The sequence below is a fragment of the Hyperolius riggenbachi genome, chromosome 2 (assembly GCF_040937935.1).
Source record: "Hyperolius riggenbachi isolate aHypRig1 chromosome 2, aHypRig1.pri, whole genome shotgun sequence".
Lineage (NCBI taxonomy): Eukaryota > Metazoa > Chordata > Amphibia > Anura > Hyperoliidae > Hyperolius > Hyperolius riggenbachi.
The window spans coordinates 337314975-337336380 of NC_090647.1; the positions used below are offsets into that span (position 1 = coordinate 337314975).

General features: G+C 44.6%; 2 protein-coding genes across 2 annotated transcripts in view; one reads left to right on the forward strand and one right to left on the reverse strand.

The window, feature by feature from the left end:
- The window catches only part of ILRUN (inflammation and lipid regulator with UBA-like and NBR1-like domains), a 37195-nt gene extending 27923 nt beyond the window's left edge, over positions 1–9272 (reverse strand). Inside the window, exon 1 of the mRNA XM_068269401.1 lies at positions 8502–9272. Coding sequence (XP_068125502.1) covers positions 8502–8659 — 158 coding nt within the window. The 5' untranslated portion in view covers positions 8660–9272. The remainder of the gene's footprint in view (positions 1–8501) is intronic.
- Positions 9273–9329: 57 nt separating this feature from the next.
- SNRPC (small nuclear ribonucleoprotein polypeptide C) lies at positions 9330–20459 on the forward strand. Its single transcript, XM_068269402.1, has 6 exons — positions 9330–9411; positions 9568–9610; positions 12727–12835; positions 15359–15448; positions 15531–15635; positions 19418–20459. The coding sequence occupies exons 1-6, from the start codon at positions 9404–9406 to the stop codon at positions 19543–19545; spliced, it is 483 nt and encodes a 160-aa protein (XP_068125503.1). The 5' UTR covers positions 9330–9403; the 3' UTR covers positions 19546–20459.
- The last annotated feature ends 947 nt before the right edge of the window (positions 20460–21406 follow it).

Below are 21406 nucleotides of genomic sequence, written 5' to 3' on the forward strand. Positions count from 1 at the left end.
GCCATGAACACAGCAGGGAGCCAGCTGGTAAGAGCAGGATCACTAGTGCACAATATGATCCCCTGTCAGTAGCAAAACATGCTCCCCTATCTGTTCTGCTCCACACTGACTCGCATATAAGCCGAGGGGTACATTTTAAGCACATTTTTGTGCTAAAAAAAATAGGCTTATACACAAGTATATACAGTATGTATTGCACTGTCCACATTTTGATTTTAGTGATTTTTTTCAACAGTAAAAAGAGAAAATCCTTCTTAGCATTTCCCATTTTAAGTGTGGCTACTTTGAAGCCAATCCAGAGGTCATTTCCTGCCCTACTCTCCTCTGCCTGATTTGCCCGCCCTTCACTATACAAAGTGCATTGTCTCAGCATGAGAAATATTGGCCAATTAGAGAGGAACAGAGGTGTGGGAGGGAAAAACAGGAGGAAAAGAGTCTTCAGCCAATCAGGCTGCATTAGTTAAGTCTGAGGGGAAATAGAGAAGCAAATAAGGACAACCCAGCACGCCCTGCAACTTTCTTTTTGTGTACACCAAATAAGAGTCAGGTAAACTGGGGAATGATCAGGGTAAACTGGGGAATGTTTATTTATCAAAAAGTAATAGTGATTTTAACTTTTAAATTGCCTGGTTAGCATCCTTATTACTACTTGTTTACCAGATAAAAATAACGAATTGATTTTATGCCCGACAGTTACACTTTAAGTCATTTTCTAGGACCTCATAAGTACAGTACTACTTTGAGTATTGGTAGGAAATTAAGAGAAATCTGTCCAAATGTAATTTAAGCAGCAATAAACATAACAGAACCACTCTGCTTTATCCAGAAAAGGGTTTGGTGATTCACAACTTAGCAGCTATGATCCAAAGTACAGTGACCCTCAGGCTCAAGGTAACACTTGCGAAGCAAGACAGCCATGCAAAATATGTAAATGTAATTTAGTTAATCATCAACATCGCAGATACATATGGAAGAATGCCATAGTCCAGAGTCCATCAGTGAGCTAGCAAAATACTCAAGTGGTAGCTTTTCTTGCATGCGCAATAAAATTTGAGGCTATAGTACACAACCTAAATGCACATTTAAAGGATACCCGAACTGACATGTGATATGATGAGATAGACATGTGTATGCACAGTGCCTAGCACACAAATAACTATGCTGTTTTCCTTTTTTTCTTTCTCTGCCTGAAAGAGTTAAATATCAGGTATGCAAGTGGCTGACTCAGTCCTGACTCAGACAGGAAGTGAATACAGTGTGACCCTCACTGATAAGAAATTCCAACTATAAAACATGTTCCTAGCAGAAAATGGCTTCTGAGAGCAAGGAAGAGGTAAAAAAAGGGGAAATTTCTTATCAGTGAGGGTCACACTGTAGTCACTTCCTGTCTGAGTCAGGACTGAGTCAGCTACTTGCATACCTGATATTTAACTCTTTCAGGGAGAGAAAGAAAAAAAAGGAACACAGCATAGTTATTTGTCTGCTAGGCACTGTACATACACATGTCTATCTCATCATGTCACATGTCACTTCGGGTATCCTTTAAAGAGGAACTGTAACGACAAAACGGCCCCTGGGAGGTACTCACCTCGGGTGGGGGAAGCCTCAGGATCCTAATGAGGCTTCCCACGCCGTCCTGCGTCCCTCGGGGGTCTCGCTGTAGCCCTCCGTACAGCGGTGACGCAATATTTACCTTCCTGACTCCTGCGCAGGCGCTCTGATGGCTGTCGGCGCCGAAGTAGGCGGAAATACCCGATCGCCGTCGGGTCTGCTCTACTGCGTAGGCGCAAGTTTCCGGCGCCTGCGCAGTAGAGCGGACCCGACGGAGATCGGGTATTTCCGTCTATTTCCGTGCCGAAAGTCGCCACAGCTCCCCCGCTGGAGCCAGCAAAGGTAAATATTGAACTGACAGTCGGCACAGTCGCCGGCTGTTCGGAGGGCTGCGGCGAGACCCCCGTGGGACAGAGGACGGCGTGGGAAGCCTCATTAGGATCCCGAGGCTTCCCCCACCCGAGGTGAGTACCCCCCAGGGGATGTTTTTCATGTTACAGAGTCTCTTTAAGGCTGGGAACATACTTGTCTGTGCAGAAAACCATGTGTTTTCTGGCCAATGCGTTTCAGTTGGGTTTTTTCCGTGTTTGCATTTTATGTGTGTTTTTCATGCATTTCTGCTTTAATAAATACTCAAGTGAAAGGATGCATCAGATTGTTGATTTCTCATATGAAAGCATTGTATGTGAACTGCATGCGATTTGCATACAGTATGCAAGAAGGAACTACACATAAAATAGAATTGGAAAATGCCAATGTGATTTGTGCTGCCCATAGACTTACATTGTATGCGATTTTTTATGCATTTTCCGCTAAGTGTCAAATAAGCGTGCGCCTAGCCTAAACATGCATTTAGTGTTACAGGGCCAAAAAAGTAAACAAGATAAGCATTATGGGGCTGAGGAATAATTCATAGATGTATCTTGCTCCCGATTTATATGAAAGCGAGAAGTCAATTGTGATTGTTAGGTGAAGCGTAAATCTCATGTCAAGCATTTAGCCCCTTTAAAGAGACACTGAAGCGAAAAAAAAATTATGATATTATGATTTGTATGTGTAGTACAGCTAAGAAATAAAACATTAAGATCAGATACATCAGTCTAAGGGCTCTTTTCCACTATGAAATGCGCGTTTTAATTTCCACCATGCGATTGCGATTGAGCTACTATACTCATAGTACAGCTCAATCGCATACAAAACGCGGCAGGACGACGATTGCGCTTTGACCAAAATCGCATCGCAATCGGATCGCACTAATGGAAATTGCTGCTGCAGTTTCCATTAGTTTAATGTACCTTGCGATTTGCGATCGGAAGCAAATGGCAAATCGCAGGCTAGTGGAAAAAGGCCCTAAGGGCCCTTTTCCACTAGCGCGTTTGCGCTGGCCGAATCGTAAAGTCGCAAACCGCTAGCGATTTTACAATCGCTACGGTTTGCTTTTTAACATAGGAATCGCGGTAGGTCATTTCCACTACCGCGATTCGTTTTTGACGCGAACACGCGGCGGAGCGATATTTGCCGCGATTTTGCTATGCAGTGCATAGCAAAATCGCGGCCGCAAACGTCGGGAAATCGGCGGAATTGCGATTCAGCAATCGCTAGCGTTCAGCGTGAACGCTAGCAACTGCTAGTGGAAAAGGGCCCTAATTGTTTCAAGTACAGGAAGAGTTGAGAAACTCCAGTTGTTATCTCTATGCAAACAAGCCATTAAGCTCTCCGCCTAAGTTAGTCGTGGAGAGGGCTGTTATCTGACTTTTATTATCTCAACTGTTCCTAGACTATTTACTTTTCCTCTGCCAGAGGAGATGTCATTACTTCACAGACTGCTCTGAAAGAATCATTTTGAATGCTGAGTGTTGTGTAATCTGCACATATTATATAATGCAATGTTAGAAAAAAACACTATATACCTGAAAATAAAAGTATGAGAATATTTTCTTTGCTGCTAATCTTCTAGTAATTATTCATAGTACACAACCAATTCATTATATCATATATTTTTTTTCGCTTCAGTGTCTCTTTAACACTATACACAGAGACAATCAAACTGCACCTGGTCAGGATGCTAGGTAGAGTGGTGCATCCACCATTACTAAATGGTGCTGAGGGTACTCTTAAAAGATCGGAAAAAAATGGGACAGGTGGGGTGAACAATGCCTTCTCTGGTATTGTTTAAAAAAAAAAAAAAAAAATAGCAGCCTCCATATCCCTCTCAGTTCAGGTATACGTTAACCCTAAGTTTCTGTTCGCACTAGAGCGGAGAACGGATAGATATATATATACCAGGCATTCACACTTGTCACTGTGGGATCCGTTGCAGTAAGCAGATCGTTTTTCTGTGCCGTCCGCGATAATGGAAGGCAGGCAGATGCATTCCCCCATATAGCCTATGTGGGCAACGCTTCTGCCCCAGACTACAGCCGGACCATCGGAGTGGACATTACACCGTACGCTCCCACTGTTCCGGTGCAAGTGGGAACCGAGCCAAACTGGTACTCGCTTGTCATTGTCTACAATGTTTTCCTCTCGGGATCAAACCCAAGCACCAGGGACTGGTATCTTGATAACCAGTCTGTCACACAAATTAACCACATGCAGCTAATATCTTTACAACCGAAGCCCTGCATCTACATGCAACCTTTACAGCTGATACAAGTGTTTCATCTATCTAATTCCCAAATTTATATTTGTAAACATGGGTTCATTTCATGAATAAACTGAATATCAAGCTGAACAGCAGCTTCATAGGTAACCGCTACTGAAAATGAAATCCTATGGAAAATAAAAGTACACCAGGTTGGGATTATGAAATCACTGGTTTGAGAATCCACTGAAACAACAAATTTGTTTTAAAGAGAATCTGTATTGTTAAAAATCGCACAAAAGTAATCATACCAGTGCGTTAGGGGACATCTATTACCCTCTGACACAATTTCGCCGCTCCTCGCCGCATTAAAAGTGGTTAAAAACAGTTTTAAAAAATTTGTTTATAAACAAACAAAATGGCCACCCAAACAGGAAGTAGGTTGATGTACAGTATGTCCACACATAGAAAATACATCCATACACAAGCAGGCTGTATACAGCCTTCCTTTTGAATCTCAAGAGATCATTTGTGTGTTTCTTTCCCCCTGTTCTTATGCACTGAAGTTTCAGGCTGCTTGTTTCTTCCTGCAAACAGCTTTGCCCTTTTCTGTAATTCTTCAGTATGTGAAAGCCCAGCCAGCTCAGAGGACGATTTATCCAGCTTGTAAAAGATAAGAGAGAAGAGAGAAGCTGCTCTAATCCTAAATAACACACAGGCAGTGTGCATAAAGGGGCCTGGAAGGGGGAGTTCATAGCAGAACCACAACACTGAAGAACTTGGCAGCCTTCCAGACACAGGCTGACAAGTCTGACAGGGGAAGATGCATTGATTTATTACAGAGACAGTGATAGTATAAAGTGCTGCAGTAAGCCAGAACACATTAGAATAGCTTTTTGAACTTGTAGGATGATAAAAAACAGGATGCAATTTTTGTTACGGAGTCTCTTTAAGATTGGACAAGCACTTCTACTACTTCAGTGCTCTGCTGCAAAGTTTATCAAGCAGGATTTACACTTGAGGGAATTGCACGTGGTTTCCCCCTATGTAGAATCACACCCAATGTAAAAGTCCATGTTAATCAATGGGCTTGTTAAAATCTAGTGCGGTTCCCACAGGTGGAGAAAAAAAAATTGCTGCCTGCAGCATAATATTTAATGCATGCGATTCATATTGCCGACAGTCTACTGTTATCAGCTGGCAGTGGGTGATGTGTGCGTTATAACATGCACTGCAAACAAAAAGTAGTCCTCAGAAAACTGTGGTTGTTTTCCACAGAAGCAAGCAGGGCTATGGAGTTGGAGTCGAGGAATGAAAGCAATTTTTCAGTACATGGAGTTGGAGGTTTCATAAACTGAGGAGTTTGATGATTTTTGTACCCACTCCATAGCCCTGCCAGGACTGTGGAGTCGGAGTTGAGAAGTCAGAACAATTTTGGGTACCTGGAGTCAGAGCTTTCAAAAACTGAGGAGTTGGATGATTTTTGTACTGACTCCACAGCCCTGGACGTAAGTGTGAACCCTCACTAGGCTTTTTATAAAAGCAAAGTTGAGCTTTGGCATCACGGATAAATACTACTCCACCAGGGAGTTATGTAGTAATACATTAATCTTGCATGCATGCTGTCACGTAACCATCTATGTGTGGCATCAAAATCATTAGTTTCAGTTTCACTTTGTAGAATCATGGAAAGAAATGACAGCATTTTTGACTGAAAATGACAATGATAATTTCCAACATGCCTGATCTGCTCCTGATTGATCTTCAGATCACTACTGAAAAAAAAAACATCTATTACATAATCGATTGGGAGCAGATCAGACATGCTGGAAATTATCTGTTAGACCGATCGACGGGAAATTGCATTGTGTGTACCTAGCATTAGGCATTGGCGAGAGGAAAGTTAGTGTTAGGCAGGACAGGGAAAGGGTTAGTGTGAGGTAGGGCAAACAGGAAAGTCACTGTTATGTATGTTAGTTTGACAATGTAGGCCAATTCAAATGCAGCCAAATGGCAGTGCTTGTAGCACCATGTGTCAGCATTTGACATGCAGTGGCATTACCCAGTGGTAGAAAAACAGAACATGTTGTGTCGGAGCACGGCCGTGCTTAGAGGCGCTTCCATGGGGGTGGGGGTTTAGGTGGCGACTATTCATTACTGGCACTGAGAGCAAGCAAGCAGCTGGCAGGCAGTGGATTAAGCGGTTTAAGACTACCATGTAAAAGAGGCCTTCCACTAACCTTTCCCCTTTGCAATGGCCATCCTCTCCCTCTAATCTGCTTAACGTGGACTTGAACTCTTGCATAGGACAGAAGAAAAACATAGAGAAAGGCACCATGTTTGTATTTAAAGAGTTTAGCCTGTTGAATTCTCCCTCATCTGTGTCTAATCACAAGTTGCAATTTGATATCTACACTGTGGTCACATGACTGCCATGGCAGAGATGGCAGATAAGGTCATTTGAAAGCACAGGCTGGTAACACCAAACTCTTTTGCCCTTGCACGTAGGCTGCATTGAGGCATAGGCTCAAATGATCCCATATGTAAACAAATGTTTGCTTTGCTTAAGCAGCACATTCCAGCTTACCCAGCCATCAACAAACAAAAGACTCAGCTGAATTAGGTCAACACTTCCAACACCCAATTATAGTACAGTATAAAGGTTCGTACACACGCTCTATTTTCAGGGACGACGGGTCCATCCGACCCTTCCACTGGGCGGGCGTTCCAGCGACAGTAGAGCGTGTGTACAGTCTGTCAGCAGACTGATAAGGCTGTTTCTGAACAATCCGCTCAGCGGAAGGGGTGGGGGGATGCCACTGCACAGCGGCTATCATGTAGCTAGCGCTAAGCCAGCTACATGAATTAAAAAAAAAAAAAAAAAAAGTGCTGCGCCGCCCCCCCTGGCGGTTTTCATAGACCGCCAGGGAGGTTAAATATGTGTATTTTTTTCCCCCCTGGCATAGTAAGGGGTCTCGGGGGGGGGGGGGCCTCTAACGCGGCGGGTAGCGGCGAATCGACGCGAAGCTGCGGCGATCGGCTTGTACACACAGCTAGCAAAGTGCTAGCTGCGTGTAACAAAGCAAACCGCGTGGAAATTGGCCCACCAGGGGCTGAGAAATCCTCTGCAGTGGCTTACCGCTGAGGAGGTTAAGTAGATACTTACTTGCATAACAGATGTATTGCACTGTTCACGTTTTGATTTCAGTGTATTTTATATAGTGAAATGGACAGAATTGTGTCCACGGCAGGGGCCATCTTGGATCCCACAGGCTTCGGCATCCACCTCCCCCTCGCATCTCCTCTCCTCCCCACACTATTATAGAGCTTAGCGGGGAGGAATAAAGGCAGTGGGCGCAGACTCATCTGCTCAGGATGGCACTGGAGTTCCTGTCTAAAAACTCTGCAGTACCGCCGGCAGTAGTGCAGTGTGTATAGACAGGAACTCCAGCGCTTGGAACCATATGGAGGAGAGTGTGTGCGCACTGCTTTTATTCCTTCCCGCTTTGCTGAATAACAGTGCGGGGAGGAGAGGAGATGTGAGGGGGGATGCAGGGCGAGGGGGGTGCAGCAGGAGTGCGGAGAGGGGCACACAACCGGAGGAGGGCTGAGGAAAGCTTCTGCCCCCCCCCGCATCATACCAGCTGCAAGTGACCAAAAACAGACGGCCAATCAGAGAGTAACAGAGGTGAGGGACAGAGGCTTCAGCCAATCAGGCTTAATTTGCATGCATTACATCTTCTCTACTGCGGCAAGCATACGAGAAAAGAGCCTGGGGGTATGGGGACTAAATAACCTATTCAAAATAAAAGTGAAATCGATTTTAAACTTTATAATTGCCTTGTAATAGAGAAATAATTATGGATTTTATGCCTGACAGTTACTCTTTAATGCCTGGTACACACCACTTCCCATCCAACAGGTCCAATCTAATTTTTGAGTCATTTTTTCTGACTGATTTTGTACATAAGTGATCAGAAAATCAATCGGAAATCAGACCTGTCAGAAAATGATCGACTCGACCCAAAATCTGACAGGACATTGCCTGGTGTGTACCAGGCATAAGACTAGAGTAGGTTGACAATAATGCTTGGTGCTAGTGAACCAGGTAGTCTAAAAATCCCTGACTGACACCCCCCAAATATTGTCTAAACAATTAAAATATTTTCCTGGACACTGTGGGAATCTTGGTAGTTTGAAGAAACGATGGACGCATGTAAATATGTACATGTGACAGTCCTATTTCACTGCACATGACTGGGTGTTTAGACGGAACAGAAGGATGTTTTCATTTCATTTTAGTAAATCACAGGCGTTTTGATTCATACAATTTCCTCCATCCATAGTAAAGTGAAGGACCACTTGCCAGTTAGTCATGTCCAAGAAGAAAGCACAGCCTGCAGGGTTAAGCTGGAAGCCCAGCAGTCGCTGAAACTCGGAGATGAGGACATCTTTATCGGTGGTTCCCAGACAGCTGAACTTCTGCATGAGCTCCTGATCTAGATCCACGTCCATACCCTCCATGACAAAAGGCCGGAGGGAGCAGGTGGCTCCTCGCAGCACGTAAACACGACTAGGTGTCCTCCACAACCTCTGTCCTGGCCTCAGGTGCCACTAGCATCCACTCGTTGCGGCTGGGGAACCACCGCCAAGGCGGACCTGGTCGGTCCCACTCACGGTCTGCTCCACCCAGGCCTCCTCTGTGGCTTCTGCACCGGCCACTTGTCCTGTGTGTGCGAGTCAGTCCACCTGCAAGCCCGAATGTGACCTTTGACCTCTGAGTCGATGACCCTTGACCTGAGGTCAATCGATTTGGGTTTATCGCTCCACACGAAACCCCGTCACCGCGCCCGGGACCGTTACTCAAGGGCCCCGGTCTCCGGCTCCGCAGCAGGCCGCTCGGGGCCTCCCCGCTTCCTGAGCGTTACACACGTCATGACGTCACCACAGGCAAGGTTGAAACGCGCGTTTGCGAACACCAGCCCCCAACAAAATCAGCACCGGAGGAACCTGGCTATATTTTCCAAAGATCGACCCTAGGGGCTCCTAAGCGCCACGATTAGGCTGTAAATACAATTGTAAGGACATGCAGCCGACTGCGTGGCCCACTGGCAATGGCACTCATTTCCCCTTAAGCAAGATGGAGGTCAGCAAACTAAGGGCATTCTTGTGACGCAACTTCCTGTCGACATTTACACCGGCGGGCTGCAGTGCATATTCGCCGTTGCTTCCGGTCGAGACAAAGGTGAGGACTGTGCCATCGGAACCATGCCCAAGTAAGTACGGGAGTCCGTGTTCGGGGCTAGGGAGGGTGTGGGCGCTGTGTGCCGCCATGGAGCGGAGGAGCTGTGTGTCTGCTGAGCTGCACGTGTTGTTCTGGGGCTGGCTGTTGGCTTTCCGTGCCTAAACTAACCTGCTCTCTGGCTCTACAGGTTTTACTGTGACTACTGTGATACCTACCTCACCCATGACTCGGTAAGTAAAACGGTTAATTTTATCCAGGTCATTCAACTTCCTTCTTGTATGCACTTTTATAGCTAATTTTAATTACGATAGTACATTAAATTGCTTTATATTTTATTATTCTTTGTATATTGATTAGCTTCTTGGGATTCTATAATAGTGATTAAGCTGGCCATGAACTGGCCAGATTTTTACCATTGATTTCTGGCTGATTCGTCTGATTGAATTTGCTAGGAATTGATGCCTCAATATGCTAGCCCGATCACTCAATTTTAGGCTGGAATTGATTGAATCGGTCAATCGTACTGGACAGAAAATATTGTTCCGCCGCTGGTTAGAAGCCTTCTCTTGTGTCACATGTATTCACATCATAAGGCCTGGTTCACATTAGCGGTGGCTATCCGGAATAGCCGTGCCGGAGCCGCACCGCATGCTGGCCGGACGAAACGGACGCACGGCATAGCAATGTAAGTCTATGCCAGGGTTCACATGTGTCCGTTTCGTCCGGACCGGAGCCGGACCGGATCCGGACTCCGGTGTCCGTTCCAACATGCGCTATTTTTTGGTCCGGCTCCTCCGGCAGCCGTATCCGGGGCGGAGCCGGACTGCACCATCCGGCCAATGAGAACCGGAGAGCGCACAACACACTGGCAAAAAATCCGGATGTTCTACCCCACTTCCTATGCGGATTTTTGCGGCGATATTGGCTGGGGACACATGGGCAAGCATTTTGGAGTGGAGCAGCACAGCTGGATCCGGATCCGGAGATGTTGGCAGCATGTCGGAGGTGGAGGTGAGTGCTAAACAGCAGAGGGCCTGATTCCACAGGTCCCCCTTCTGCTGACCTCCCAGACCCCAACATTTTTTTTTTTTTTTATACAGGTTGTTAGAATCCGGATCCGGACCGCAACCGTGTTCATACCGCACGGAAACCGTATGCAACCGGACCGGATCCGGACAGGAACCGTACGGTTCAGGTCCGATCCGGCTCCGGTGCGGTCCGGACATCCGGTGCGGTTTTTGCAAAACCGCAAGTGTGAACCGGCCCTTAGAGAAGGCTTCTGACCCGCGGCAGGTCAATATTTTCTGTCCAATATGATCGTCTGATTCAATCAATTCCAGCCTAAAATTGATTGTTCGGGCCAGCATGTTGGGGTATCAGTTTCTAGCAGATTCAGTCGGTGGGGACACAGGAGCAGTAAAGCAGTGCTGGTGGACAGGTATGCCTGCAACACTCTGCAGTGTTTACATTGGGGGGGGGGGGGGGAACCATCTGGGAGCCTTCCAGTGGTCTGGAAATTGAACACTGTTACTTTAGTGAACCTGACCTAGTCCTTTCAAGCGATATCTTTACAGCATGCTGGATTGATTATGTCAACCGATCTCCAGCCTAAATGCAAAATAAATCAATTCAGCATACTGGAAAGATTACAAATGTCAGGCCGTGTTGCATCCTCTATTTCTGGCAAATTCTTTCACGTTCAAACTCCCACCACCTACTTTCACTTCGACGTCAGGCCTGGCCACGCGTAACGTTCTACTTGTTCCCGTCCACAATAGCGTCCTGCGCAGGGTGCTATTGTGGACAGGAACATGCACAAGGAGACGTGTGGCCAGGCCTGCGCAGTAAGCCTGTCGGCGAAGTGAAAGTAGCTGGGGGGGGGGGGGGGGGCAGGAGGATCCGATCGTGACTGCGAGGGCATGGGACAGCTGCAGGGGTGTGGTAGATGTCCCAGGTGATTAAAACTGATTATTTTTCTAGATAAGCCAAAGCGAGGGAAGAGAACGCTACCACTGCTGAGAATTGCTTTATTTAAATTCCAAGTGGTTTACATCATATTGATAAATATAGTGAGAAACGTGCATATCACATACCGGAAAGTATCTGGAAGCAAGGTGCGGTGGGTGCTGTGCTTTCAAGCCCAGCACCGACCGCACCCTGCTTCCAGATACTTTCTGGTATGTGATATGCATGTTTCTCACTATATTTATCAATACGATGCAAGCAACTTGGAATTTCAAAAAAGCAATTCACAGCAGTGCCGGAGATCTCTTCCCTCTCTTTGGCTTTTATAGATCTCACTATAGCCTAAGCATGCTAAAAGGATTGCCGTTACATCAGAGGTCTGTTTAGCCCCCCCCCCCCTGTTGCCTCCACCACACAATATCATCGCAGTGCCAGAACTTTTGTTTGTTTTTTGTTTTGTTTTTTTACATGGACATTGTGCCAATTCGATCATTTTAACGAATCTGCAAGGAGTTGATGACCCAACATGCTGGCGCAATCAACATATTTTCTGCCAAAATCAATAGAATTGGTCAATTGTACTAGATAAAAGATTTATATCAGTGGAAGATTGAAGGTCCATAGCATTGCACTGCGCTGTATCGAACAGTGCAACGCCGCAGTTAGGTTTTTTTTTTTTTTTTTTTTTCCCTAATAGATTTGAAGTCTATCGAAGATCTGTGTGTGGAGGGATTGTATCAGATTGATCCCTCTCTGATCAGATTACTATTTGAGAGGGATCTATGTTATGGCCACATCAACTAGTGTATAGATAGCCTTAATGTGCCCATACATCTAGCAATGTAGGGGCAGATTGACTAATGCTGGGAATACACGGGTCGATTCTGGTGCTTGATTCTGTGCCCGATCATTTTGCCCGCTCGATTCTTTTCTGCTTGTTTTCTTGTCTTAATTGAAAAAAAAAAAAAAAAAAAACTTTATTGGTGAATCATGCTGCAAAATGATCAAACGGTGATCGGACATTTCGGAAACCTATCGAGCCAACTTAATGGCCCAGAATCAAGCCTTGTATTCCCAGCATAAGATAATCTAATTGGAGAGAGATCTGTTGGCTGCCCAGACAATTCACAATCAATTTCAGCTTGAATCTCTCGGCAATTTACCTTGTGACTCTGCAGCCTGATAAAAACTGCTTGCAGGTGATGTCCTAGCCATAATGTAAGCCTTGGATTTTAGCACAAAAAGGCACCAGAAACCACCACCAAACTACCAGTGTTTGAGATTTTTCTTTTGGTCTCTGCAGATATGGGCTTTTTTCTTTGGTGTTATTTCATATTCATATTTTATTTTGCATAAGCATCATTTTTTCCCCATGTTTCAGCCTTCAGTTCGTAAAACACACTGTAGTGGAAGAAAACACAAAGAAAATGTAAAGGATTACTACCAGAAATGGATGGAGGAGCAAGCACAGAGTCTTATTGATAAGACCAGTAAGTTGTCTTCTACACACACACACACACACACACACACACACACACACACACACACACACACACACACACACACACACACACACACACACACACACACACACACACACACACACACGTACGTACGTGTGTGAATGCATACTATTATTGTGCCACATGGGGTGTCAATTACACTAATATTCTCACACGTGTGTGTGTGTATATATTATGTGAATTTATTTGTATGTATATGTGAGAATAGATGGATAGATAGTCTGGCTTTTCATAACAGATGCGGTGTTCAGTTATGCTAATATTCACATGTGTATATGTTGTGGATTTGGCTTATCATGAATATTTACTGGTCTGCAAGTCAAAAGTAAGTTACTCCACAGGTGTGACTAGTGCTTTAATAAAAAAAAAAAAAATAGAGATCGATAGATAGATATATCTATATCTATATGTATGTATGTATGTATGTATGTATGTAGATATTATAATATAGCCAGGCTTGGGTGTTTTTGTTTTTTAAACCATTACTAGCTCTATAACTAGAGTTACAGATGCCTAATATTTAAGGATGCATGAGGAACAGAGAATGCTGAGGTATACTAGGTCAGTGATATGCATACTTGGCTCTCCAGCTGTTAAGGAACTACAAGTCCCACAATGCATTTGCCTTTATGCATCATGACTGTGGCTGTCAGACTCCCGCAATGCATTGTGGAACTTATAGTTCCTTAACAGCTGGAGAGCCAAATTTTCAGATCACTGTACTAGGTGGTAAAGGGGAAAAGTGGGGTATCGGACATGGTCTTAAGGTCTCATGTTTTTTTCTTATTTCTGTGTAGGGATGTTGAAGCGTTTGGTGTATTGTCAAGCTGAATAAAATTTGTGTCTCCTGCATATCTACAGTATATTACTAGGATTAGAACAAATTTAAATGCATGTTTGCAGCAAAACTTGCTTTCACATGAACATGTAATGCAAATTACATTCAGCATGTAACTGAACTAATTAAGTTGCATATAGTTTGCATTAAAATTTGCATGCAAGTTGGAATTGCATCCCACTAAGTCTGTTCCTGGAGAGCAAGCTTGTTTTTTTTTTTTTTTTTTTTTTTTTGAAACCATGTGCTGTCTCTGCACATTTTCTGGGGGGGATCAGGAGTGCTAGCAAATCTTTCTTCTCCCCCTGACTATCCCAGCCACTACTCGCCTTCCCATTGGCTACCCACTTTTTAGGTTGAATTGGGGAGAGGAGCTCTCATGAATGCTCATATGACAGTACACTGTCTCTGGATGATGGTGCAGTTGGCTACATATGACTTGTGATGTGTACATTTAGTTATGGTTTATGAACGTTTAGTCTGGTCTGCACTCGCCAAGTAGGAAAGTGGTGTATTCTGACCCTCAGTGTACTGAGTGTATTGCTAACCTGTAACTGACTCTCATAACCACAGTTTCTAAAGGGTACTTGTAAAGGCATAGAGGCTGTTGCTTTTGTATGAGTAAATCAAAAAGGTTAATTATTTGTAAGAGGAATTGTGTTTTTCAGCTCAATAAGAGGCCCTTGAGTGCCTCCCACCTCCATATTAATTCAGCCAAGTAGCAGCATTTGTAAGTACACATCAGTGATTGACACGCAAGTGAGCAGAAACTGCCACATAACATGTCTAGGTGTTGCTGCCGCCATGCTTATATGTGCATCTATAGGGTGGACACCATGGGACTGCCTGTGCCAATTGTTCAGTAGCTGTCAGCTGGTCCAAATCAGCTGCTTACAAGTGCAGTGTTCTCCCCAGAATTTTCTTCCAGCCGGGTGGCATGAAAAAGTAGCTGGGTGGGGTGAGATGAGAGAATGCAGGGCCAGTGCTTTTTCTGCGTAATTCTGCTTACGGAAGTGCATAATTGTAGTGTGTAATTCAATATGCTCCTGTTTATAAACATTTGCCATATGATGTGGATCTCTTCAAATGCCAATGTATCTTCTGTTCTTAAATGGCTCAATGCAATTCTTGTAATAAAGCATTGAGAGTTGCATTCTCTCATTTCATCAAGAGAGGGCTCACTCACACTGCAAAGAATAAAAGACAATGCTGGCATTGATGTGTGCTTCTACAGGAGTTCTCTGAGGTTGAACAGAAATTGAGACTGGCGTTTACTAGTGATTTCACTACGTGGCACCAGCGCCAAGCTGGAAGAGTGAACGGTTCTCATTAAAAACAATGGAATTTTAATGTGGGCTGTCCAAGCAAGAAATCACTGCAGTGGTATTAATAACCTACTGTATGGACACTAATGAGGAAGTAACACACTAGCCACTTAGTATGATCTGCATTGATGAACATTTAGTAGATGTAAATGGTTGTACATATGGGGGAGCGGGGTTTCAGTTGCACCAAAGGCAGTGGGGGTTATCTTGGGGAGGGTAGAAAGATGTGAATTATGCCATGTTACTGTTAGCATCCTGTTTTTGACTGCAAACAATAAAAATGTTTCAGTTTAAGAATCAAAGCTAACAGTCTGAACTCTTCATTTGTAGCTGCTGCGTTTCAGCAAGGAAAGATACCACCTACACCTTTTGCTGCCCCACCAGCTGGAAGTGCCATGATCCCACCTCCACCCAATCTAGGTATATCTTCCTTACATAAGACTATTTCATATCAAATCCCTTCTTAAAATTCCATGTATTGATTATATTATTAAATTTGTAGGTGGACCCCCGCGACCAGGTATGATGCCAGCACCGCCTATGGCTGGGCCCCCAATGATGCCAATGATGGGACCTCCTCCACCAGGAATGATGCCAGTAGGACATGGTAAGTTTGTTCTTTCTTTACAGAAAATTTTACTGGTGCCTGAAGACTGGGCTTCTACATTTCTAAAACTCTTTTTAAAGACCTCAGCTTATGTATTTCTTTAGTATTATACAACATGGGACAAAAACTTTTCCCAGAGATGTGCAAAGCAACCTGGGACTTGGCAAAACAAAAAATTCTGATAGACTATGAGCATTTGACTATCCTACAAGCCCTGTTGTATGCTGTACACCGCACTGTGCCCACCTATGCCTGTTACCAATTCCTCTGCTATGCTGTCGTTCTCCATTCTATCCCACAACGCTCATCTTTCCTACCCATCTACACCACACTTCTGCTATCGCCACTATGGTGTGTCTCACACTTTTTTACTACTAGCACCACCACCAATATGTGACTTACTTGCACTACTACCACTTCTAACACCACCAATATGGGCTCTGTTCACAAAACCTCTCATAAATGCCTTATTTATCACCTAAGTGATAAAAATAACCTTTCAGCAGCTTTATAAGCAAAATAATCACTCAAAGTAAGTTGTTTCTGATTAACTTAATCTCAGTATTACTTTTCTTACCATAAATAAAAAAATAGTATATTATATTTTTGGTTTGGGAGCTGAAAATGTAACATAAGGTAAAAACAGGTTAAAAAAAAAAAGCTTTTGTGAATCATGTCCTAAGTGTCTTAAAGGGATACTTAAGTCTTAAAAAAAAAAAAAAAAAATATTTTTACTCACCTGGGGCATCCCTCAGCCACTTGAAGCTGTATGGTAGCCTCGCTCCGATCCTCCTGTTCCCGCCGGTGGCTACTTCCGGGCTCGGCTACAGCCGCCGACAGGCTGGGAACGCGAGCGATTCTCCGCGTTCCCTGACGCTATATCACCCTCTATGCTGCTATAGCGTATACCGTAACATACAGTACACCCTCTATGCTGCTATAGCGTAAAACTTACCTGCAGGAGGGGTAAGCCTCTGGATCCTAAAGAGGCTTCCCCTGTCCTCCGCATTAGAGGGGATCAATCGCTGGGCCTGCTGAAGAACTCCTTGTCTGTGTGCTCTCATGCACACAAGCAGCTTCCCACTCTGGCAGAAATAGCTGTGCCTGATTGGGCCTGCACTACTGTGCATTTGCTTGCACAGTGGAGTTGACCCAATCCCAACCTAGTTCTGCTGGAGCCTGAGCGGGAATCGGCTACTGTGCCTGCACGCAGCGGGGATTGTTATTGGTTTGTTTTTGGCTGGGGTCCCAGCAGAAGATCGGGCTGGCCGAAGAGGAAAGGGGAAGCCTCATTAGGATACAGAGGCTTCCCCCCCCCCCCCCCCCCCCCCCCTCCTGAGGTAAGTACCCCCCCCCAGAGGCACTTTCTTCCTTACAGGTGTTCTTTAAAGGGAACCTGGAGAGAGAGGGATATAGAGGCTGACATTTATTACATTTAACAATACCAATAGCCTGGCTTCCTGCTTATCCTCCACCTCTAACCTTTTAGCTATAGACCCGGAACAAACATGCAGATCCGATGTTTGTGATAAAAATTTGACAAGATTCGTTGCATGCTTGTTTTTAGATGTGTGATTAAGACACTACTGCAGCTAAAGAGATCAGCAGGATGTCAGGAAACTGGTATTGTTTAAAAGGAAATAAATGTTAGCCTTCATATTGCTCTCAATTCAGATTCCCTTTAATTTGTGCTACATTGGACTTCAATGTAGCACTAACCAAGCAAACCTGATGGAATTTTTATTTGTGCTGATTGTAGAGGAGCCAGGTTCACAGAGCCAGCAAGGTGCATTGCTGTGGGATGTTTTTGTGAAGTGAGCAGTAACTACTCCTGGTCTATCAGAATTCTCTTGGACTGTGTGACATCATAACCTAGGCTTAGCATCATTGGGAGGGTGGGGTTACATGGCAATATATAGCCAGACAACTGGCATTGGTTAAAAGAAAACAAATATGGCAGCCTTCATATCCCTCTCAGGTCAGGTGTCATTTAAAGACTTTGGTATACGAGTTTCAAAAAGTGAGTTTCACCCCATTTTAATGCACAGTTTAACCTCTTGACGACCAGCTAACGCCGATTGGCGTAAACTGGTCGTCTGCAGGTTACCATGGAAACGGCCGCTCGATCGAGCGGCCCTTCCATGTCAGTTCACGGAAGGTGTCAACGTGAACAGCCGGAGAGTCGCCGATCGCGGCTCGCTGGCAAAATGTAAACAGGCGGGGAAGAAATCCCCGCTGTTTACATCATACGGCGCTGCTGCGCAGCAGCGCCGTAAGGCAGATCGGCGATCCCCGGCCTCTGATTGGCCAGGGATCGCCGGCATATGATAGGCTGAAGCCTATCCTTCAATGCGCAGGACGGAAATCCGTCCTGCGCAGCTCACAGGGGGAGGGAGCGGGAGAGACGGCGGAGAACGCTGCGGAGGGGGGCTTTGAAGAGGCCCCCCCCCCCGCTAAGCAACTGCAGCCGGCGGCGATCAGACCCCCCCCCCCCCCCCCCCCAGCAGGACATCCCCCTAGTGGGGAAAAAAGGGGGGTAGTCTGATCGCCCTGGCTCACTCCTGATCGGTGCTGCGGGCTGGAGAGCCCACGCAGCACCGTCCAGTGCAGAAAGCCATGGTCGGCAAGTGGTTAAAAGATCATGAAAAAAATGTAACATTTTAAATTACATTCATATAAGACATTTGTCCCTGAGTATAATGCACGGAAAATTACTTTATTCATATAAAGCTGTCCTTAAAGAGACACTGAAGCGAGAATAAATCTTGCTTCAGTGCTTATATTCAGCAGGGGCATGTGTGCCCCTGCTAAAACGCCGCTATCCCGCGGCTAAACGGGGGTCCCTTGCCTCCCAAATCCCCTCTGTGCAGCGGGGGATTTCTTCCGCATTGAGGCATGGCTAATGGCCGCAGCCCTGCCTCACGTGCGTCTGTCAGCGCGTATCTCCGCCTCTCCCCTGCCCCTCTCAGTCTTCTTTCACTGAGGGGCGGGGGAGAGGCGGCGATGCGCCGCTGATAGACGGCGCTGAGGCACGGCTGCAGCCGTTAGCCCTGCCTCAACAGCAGCAAAATCTACGTCCAAGCTGGTCGTTGATTTTGCAGGGGGGGGGGGGATTTGGGGGGTAAGGGACCCCCGTTTAGACGCGGGATAGCGGTGTTTTAGCAGGTGCACACAGGGGCTGAATATAAGCACTGAAGCGAGATTTATTCACGCTTCAGTGTCTTTTTAAATACTAGATCCAGTAATCGGACAACTCTGACTAGTCTAATGCTAGGTACACACCATGCAATTTTCTGCCAGATTTACCTGGCAGATCGATTATTTCCAACATGACCGATCTGAATTTCAAATTTTTTTTTTTCCGATTATTTTTCAAACGATTTTTGTTCAGTTCTATGAAAAATCGATTAAAAAAATCGATCGAAATTTAGACTGAACATGTTGGAAATAATCGATTTGGCTGGTAAATCTGCCAGAAAATTGTATGGTATGTACCTAGCATTACTCCTCATGGGGGGATTATTTAGGAATTCAGTTATTTTCACAAGCACGCCCTCAGTGGCAGAAGCACAGTCCAACTGCCAGAATAGTGTGCAGTGAGTAAACGGGCCAACCAGCATCACTGATTAGCTCCTTTTCAAAGAATGCAAAAAAATAAATGAAATTTTGGGAATCCACCAATAAGATGAGCTCCTGCCTCGTGCCTTTTGTTTGGTTTATCAGATTGTCTGTGTTTAAGTCTCTGAGGTTTTAATCTGTATTTTTTTTATTTCATTTTGCAGTTGGTCCTGGTATGAGACCGCCTATGGGAGCTCACATGCCAATGATGCCAGGTCCTCCAATGATGCGGCCACCCGCCCGTCCTATGATGCTTCAGGCTCGCCCCGGCATGGCACGTCCTGACCGATAGGCCTCTTTAAACCACAGTCAGTGGTGGATGTTAATACGGGGTCAAGAAATATTTGACAGAAATGTTTATTGCAGTTCAGTTATATTGGTTGTGGATGCCATTTCCCCCCCCCCCCCCCCCCTTCCTTATTCAGTCATCAAAACTTTAAGCAATGTTAGTTCCTTTTTATATTTTTCTTTAAATGCATTATGGACTGCTTAAAGGTAACCTGTCCCAAACCCAGTAATATTAAATGACATCTGTAATGAGAGGGATATGCAGCTTGCCATGTTAAATTCCTTTTAAGCAATGCCAGTTGCGTGGCTGTCCTGCTGATCCTCTGCTTCTAATACTTTTAGCTAAAGCCCCTGAACTAGCATGCAGCAGATCTGGCATTTCTGACATTGTCAGATCTGACAAGATTAGCTGCATGCTTGTTTCAGGTGTTATTCAGACACTACTGCAGTCAAATAGATCAGTAGGGCTGCCAGGCAACTGGTATTGTTTTAACAGGAAATAAATATGGCAGCCTCCATATTCTTTTTCACTTCAATTGGTCTTTAAACAAAGTTAGGCTAAATACATGCATAATTGGAGAGGATTTTCTAGTGGAAATTACGAGTTTAAACTATGAGTAGTTTCAGAGGTCTATGCAGAAAGTCACACCTTAACTCAATTTACATCCATTTAATTTCAGGGCTTTGGATACATTCAGTTGTTTGAATACAAACACTTTTAAAAAAAAATTAAACAGAGCTCTCCCTTTCCTACTAATTATTTTAGTTAACCTTGACGTGTAAAAGAATGTGAACAGCGGTGGTCAGATGACTGCTGATTTATCTTGGGCACGGAGTCCTGGTATAATAGCATCTCTAAAGGTGGGTACACACGTCAGATAAAAGTCTTTGGGAAATGAAAGATCACAGACCAATTTTACCCCCTTTCATGTAGTATGAGAGCCATACTCTACACAGTATATTCTATGGAGCTGAACTCCCCATCAGATAAAAATCTTTGCAAGATGCTGGACACAAAGACCGCTGTACACATGCAACAGATCAGTATCTGCAAAAGATCTGTTCCTGCAAAAGATCATTCCTGCAAAACGCATTCATAGTCTATATCTGCAGATCTCATACACACCTTGTTTAACGGACAATTATCTGTAGATCAGATCCACCAGGTTGGATCTTCAGATCGGCAGATAATTGTCTGATCTGCAGATGAATGTCCATTAAACAAGGTGTGTATGGAATCTGCAGATATCATAGACTATGAATGCATTTTGCAGGAACAGATCTTTTGCAGATACTGATCTGTTGAAAGTGTGCAGCATCTTGCAAATATTTCTATCTGATGGGGAGTTCAGCTCCATGGAATAGACTGTGTAGTATGGCTCTCATACTACATGAAAGGGGGTAAAATTGGTCTGATCTTTCATTTTACAAAGACTTTTATCTGACGTGTGTACCCACCTAAAGCATGAAAGTGTTAATAGCTTTACCTTTTTTTTTTTTTTGAAGCAAGAGATTTCACATACATTTTTGCTTCTTCCAGCACGTCTACTTTTATAGCAATAGCTGTACAAATGCTACTTGCAGTGCTTTTTGCAGCTTTTTTTAAATTTTTTTTTTTTCCCTTCCCAGTTTTCACCTGCAGTGTGAAAAACTGAAAACTGTGGTAGGATTACATAGTCAAAGCACTTTTTGATTTGCCGGTGATCAGAAAATCACTGGAAAGTGCTTGTAGTGTGTTGCAGCAGCATTGTCAGTGTGCTCAGTGAGTTGAAGGGACGTCTGAGTTCTCCAGCCTGCCACAATTTTCTTTCTTCTCAAACTGCAGAAGATGAGGCTGATTTATAGCCATGAGTTCATGTATGAAA